The sequence below is a fragment of the Rutidosis leptorrhynchoides genome, chromosome 2 (assembly GCF_046630445.1).
Source record: "Rutidosis leptorrhynchoides isolate AG116_Rl617_1_P2 chromosome 2, CSIRO_AGI_Rlap_v1, whole genome shotgun sequence".
Lineage (NCBI taxonomy): Eukaryota > Viridiplantae > Streptophyta > Magnoliopsida > Asterales > Asteraceae > Rutidosis > Rutidosis leptorrhynchoides.
The window spans coordinates 698,254,673-698,260,330 of record NC_092334.1 but is presented as its reverse complement, the minus strand read 5'-3'; the positions used below and the strand labels follow the sequence as shown (position 1 = coordinate 698,260,330).

At 27.6% G+C, this 5,658-nt stretch overlaps 1 protein-coding gene across 1 annotated transcript; it reads right to left on the bottom strand.

Annotated features, from left to right (window-relative positions):
• Window positions 1-310: 310 nt before the first annotated feature.
• Window positions 311-1,638, bottom strand: LOC139894113 (early nodulin-like protein 17). The gene is made up of 2 exons (XM_071877317.1): window positions 1,424-1,638; window positions 311-867 (listed from the first exon to the last, which is right to left on the bottom strand). Exons 1-2 carry the CDS (start codon window positions 1,602-1,604, stop codon window positions 548-550), a joined length of 501 nt encoding a protein of 166 aa, XP_071733418.1. The 5' UTR covers window positions 1,605-1,638; the 3' UTR covers window positions 311-547.
• Between the last annotated feature and the right edge of the window lie 4,020 nt (window positions 1,639-5,658).

Below are 5,658 nucleotides of genomic sequence, written 5' to 3'. Positions count from 1 at the left end.
AACTTATGAATAGTATCAGGGGTATTTTCGTCTTTTCACATTTTTCCCATTCTTTCTTTCAAGTAACACCACAAAAGCCCCCTTCACTTTGTTCAAAAAATAAAATCGGCCCCCAACACATGGAGTTAAAGCGTCAAATCAAAATTTTCATAAAATATCTCAAATAAACTCCACTCAAATATTCAACAGGTCATATCTTCTCGCTCGCAACGAGTTAAATTTTCCCGACACCATCCTTAAACTCGAAATAATTTTATGAACACAATGTCACTAACTATACGCAAAACGGACACTTTTAAAAAAAGGCTAAATATTTAGGGTACTTTTCATATATGTTGATTTTTCACTCGCAGGCTCCGTAACTAAACACAATAAAATACATTAAAAATCGAACCCCGGCGCGAAGTGGGGGTTCGAAAACTAGTTATAAAACTAATCCATATTTATCTCAATCTGAAAATTCAAAACATAAAAAATTGAAACACACAAAACTAGAATCCTTAAAAAAAAATATTCTTGAAACAAATCTTGCACATGAAACTTCCCATTATAACCAAGCCAGTACCATTAAAAGCACAACAATAACAGAAACATTAAGCATCAGTTTTTGTGCAGCAGATGAGTGTTCGGAAGCATCGATTGTGGAATTAGCTGGTGGGGACGGGAGTGGATGAACACGAATTGTGACTTTCATACCGTTAGGGCAACCACCGGTGCCACAAATGAAATAATAACGCTGCGATTTGTTAAGAAGAATAAAGTCTTTTCCGCTACTCCAGTTCCCTACGGCACTATCAAGTGTACAGTTATCGTAGCCTGTTTTGTTCACTTCAAACACATTGTACTGCATCTTTTGATACCTAAATGCTGTCACATTATTTTCATTCAAATTACACATTAATTTAAACGTTTGACTCTACACTAAAATACACACCTTTCTTTGTTTAATCATCCAGACTCCACTCTTCAATATTCCGTATACGACTAATAAAAAAATATTACTTCCTTGGTTTCAAAATAATGTCTTCTATAATTTCTTTTGTACTTAAATAAAGTTTAACCGAATACATTTAAGACATAGATTATTGAAAGTATTAAATGAAAGTAAATTTGACGGTACTCCATAGTATCTCGACACAACAACAACAACAACAACAACAACAAAACTCAATACCACATGAGTGGTGTATGGGGAGGTAATATGTAGACAATCTTTCCCCTATTCGAGAATAAAGACAAGTATTTTTCCACCCGAGGTAATAGTATCTCGACAATTGTTTTGAAACGTATATAAATAGTAACATGGATAATTTTTTTAATCGAAGAAAATGATGGAAAATAAAAGGTGTGTATCAGTCTAGCAAAAGGAAATAAATAAATGAATCTTAAAAGAAAGTAATTGGAAGTATATAAAAATGCATACAGATGAAGTCTCCAACATAGAAGGTGTGATTGTTGGCCCAAAGAGTGTAATTGACCCCAGGATTCCAGCCACGGTTTGCGCCGACAATGTGATCAGTGGCGAGGACGGTGGTTGTCGCGGCGGCAATGAGAAGAAGATAGATGATGATGATAAGGTAATTGAGGCGTGAGGTGGACATCATTGAGTTTGAGTGGTGATGCCACACTTCCACACTGTCCAGCTATCTTTGTCTAGTGTTTGCTGTTTCTTTATAAATATATATACACATATACATTATTATTAAATTTGCGGGGTCCATTTCATATAGTTGTCATTATATTGAGAGGTGAAAATTAAGAGAAAAAAAACCTGCACAAAAGATATGTTGTATGTTAATGGAAAACCATTTTTATTTAAAACCATTTTCATACTAATAATTCTTTAACGATGAGTATTGCACATGATGAATTTAACGGAGAAAGATAACTTATCCCATATGACCCCTTAAAGATACATATACCCAAAATCGGCCAATTTATAGGTAAATTGGTAATGGCTACCTCTAAGAACAGCATATAGTTGCTTAATCCATACTATCAGATGGCATCAAATTATTAAAAACTGGTACTGATGCCTTCCAAGTCTAACCTTGAAGAAATGAGTGATGTCCCAAACAAAAAGATAGGCAAAAAAAACTACATGTAAACAAAATGCAGTCCATAAGAAGGATGATTAAGATCAGAAAGCTAATTTTTAACTACTCTAGAAATTTGATACAAATTGTTGAGTGCGAAGAAGACAAGAAAAAATGTGCAGGTAGATTCTCGCGACCGCGAGTATGGTGATGGTGCTCGCGAAAGTTAAACAGAGAAACAGTTTGCTGAGTGGCTAGGCTCGTTGTGATGACCCGGGAATTTCCGACCAAATTTAAACATAATCTTTATATAATTCCGACACGATAAGCAAGGTCTATAAGGTTGAGTCTCAGAAAGTTTGAACTGTTTCATGTATTCAATTGACCTTCGACTGTTCTCGGTGATTCACGAACCTTTAATTGTAAATAGAAATGTTTATATAAATAACTAAACATGTAAATAGTTATATATGAAAAATTAATTATAATAACGAACTATCATGCGATTTAGTTATTAAAACTGTTTATTTAAATATAGAGAATAAATTAAATTTACATAAGTTGTTAATGTTAACAAAAAGTATTTAATATTATATTTGAGAGTATTTACTGCTATATATTTAATTAATATATTATTTATTTGAATTTTAAAAATATAATTAAAAAAATGTAGTGATAGATGTGTATATATATATATATATATATATATATATATATATATATATATATATATATATATATATATATATATATATATGATGTATAAACATAAATAATATTATATGTATATCGATAAAATGTATTGATATTAAATATATGAGATTACATAAGTATTAAATAATACATAATCTATAATATTAATATATCAACATAAAATGTTATACTAATACTATTATTATTACTTCCACTAGTATCATAAAAAAAAATATATGTATTATTAATATTATTATGATATATAAATTATATAGGTATAAAAATTTAAAACATGTGAGTTTGTTATATCTTTATTATTATTAGTATTATTATCAGTTATCATTACTACCATTTATTATTAAGGATCTTTATTATTAAGATTTATTATATATTATTATTAAGATACAAGTTATTATCATTATCATTAATATTATTATCAGTATTGTTATTATACCTATTATTAATATAATTAGTATTACTTCGATATTAATATTATTATTATTTCCATTATTATTATTAGTATTTTAATTTTATCATTATTAATAATATTAAACATTATTATTATTATTACTACATTTATTAATTAATAATATTAATTAATTAAATATTAAATATTTATTCTAAAGGCAAAAATTTCGTACATAAGCTGTTCCCCATCTTATCTGTATTATTATTATTTTTTGTTTTCTTTCTGCCTTCGTTTTCTTCTCTGAACGATTTCCTGTCGAGCAATCTTCACTACACTACAACATCGATTAATTTTTGTAACAGAATTCAATCAACCACTTGTGTTAAATAATTGTTGCTGCTATTATCAATCAATTAAACAGAACCCTTCTTGAAGCATTGATACCCTCCCTCGACTCGATATAACTTTTTAACCAAAACACAAACTCGAATCAATTTTCAAAAAGTAATATTGCAGAGTTGTTAGGAATAATCCATTCAAACTACCTGTAAGTTTTCAGCCATTAATTTCTCGTATCGAGCTTGAATTTTCAAGTCAAAGTTTTAAATCCAAAAGTCAAAGGATTTGTTCTTCATGAAATTCGAACTTGTTTTGATGTTTTAAGTCCAATTGACGATTCCTTTAGTTTTTATAAACAATTTATAAACTATTTTGTGTTATATACTTTTGCTATAATGCAATATATATCGAAATTCATTTTTTTTTATAAAGCTCGACGAACAGCCAGCCTGTTCTTGGTTTTATTTTTTTTTTCCAAACTAATTAATCACAAATGAGAATTTATATGATTGATTTTAAGTCTTAAAGTGTTATGATAATTCACGGCTGTGTTTTCTGTTGGGTTTATTCGATTAAAGTGATGAAGATGAAGATGCATAAATAGAAAACGGTTTATAGATATTAGGAATTGTAATAAATCAGAAAGTGGGCAATAGCCTAGATGGTTTGAGGAGATTGTGGGTTAGCGAGGGGTCTCGGGTTCGAGCCTGGGATTTGGCATTTTTTTTTTATTTAAGAGGAAGAAGAAGATGAGCACTTGAAAACAGTTTAACTAAAAGTGGAGATGGATTTTAAGCAAGAAGTGGACAGTAGCTCAATTGGTTATGGGTGTTAACGTGTTATCGAGAGGTCTTGAGTTCGAGCCCGGCTTTAGGCAATTCTTTTTAGAAACTTATTAAAGGGTATACACTTTTCCTTATATATATTTATTATTATTATTATTATTATCATTATTATTTGGTGTGATTACTATATTAATTATTAATGTTGTTACTATGATTATAAATATTACTAGTATTATGGTTAAGTAGTATTAATATTAATGTTATCGTTTGTATTGTTTTAAGTATTATTATTATTATTTTTACTACTAACATTATTATAGACATTATTATTATCATTTAGGATTAGTATTAGTATCATTATCGAAATTATTATTATTATAAGATTATTAATGATTACCATCGTTATTAGTATTATATGTATCATTACGAATAGGATTATTATTATTATTATTATTATGAAAATAACAAAAGTTATCATCATTTTCATTAATGTTAGTATTAATATCACTTTTGTAACTATTAGTATCATTAATCTTATAATTAGATAAAAGTATCATTTCTAACAATATTATTACTACTATTATTATTAGTATTATCATTACTAATAAAGTTATTATTTTATTATTAGTAACTTATTATTATCAAAAAAATACCATTTTTAATAAATGAATATTAGTTTCGTAAAAGATACTTATTACATTTACTATAATTAATAATATCCCATATAATATATAAGTTAAGATATAATTTACATAAATAAAGAATATGTTTCTAATGAAGTTTAGAATAAATCCTAAATAACCACAAAAATATATAAAAAGAATATAACTAATAAATTTTATATATATGTATATATATATATATATATATATATATATATATATATATATATATATATATATATATATATATATATATATATATATGTGTGTGTGTGTGTGTGTGTGTGTGTGTGTGTTCGATTATTTTTTTGTATATTAATAAATATACAAATGATATAGGTTCGTGAATCCGAGATCAACCCTACACTTGTTCAATGTTGTAATATGTATTTTTACTACAAAATACAGTATGGTGAGTTTCATTATTCCCTTTTTATATACATTTTGGGCTGAGAATACATGCAAATGTTTTATTAACTGTTTTATAATATTTATATGCGTGAGTTTCATTTATCTTTTTACCCTTTATATTTTTGGGCTGAGAATACATGCGCAATTTTTATAACTGTTTTACGAAATAGACACAAGTAATCGAAATTACGTTCTATGGTTGAATGATCGAAACTGAATATGCCCCTTTTTAGTCTGGTAATCTAAGAATTAGGGAACAGACACCCTAATTGACGCGAACTCTAAAGATAGATCTATCGGGCCCAACAAGCCCCATCCAAAGT

Excerpts from the sequence above, each read along its gene's own strand:
- LOC139894113 (XM_071877317.1), bottom strand. The coding sequence starts at position 1,604 with ATGATGTCCACCTCACGCCTCAATTACCTTATCATCATCATCTATCTT. Across the intron at positions 868-1,423 it reads CTATGTTGGAGACTTCATCT|CATTTAGGTATCAAAAGATG; the intron begins GTATGCATTTTT and ends ATAATGTGACAG.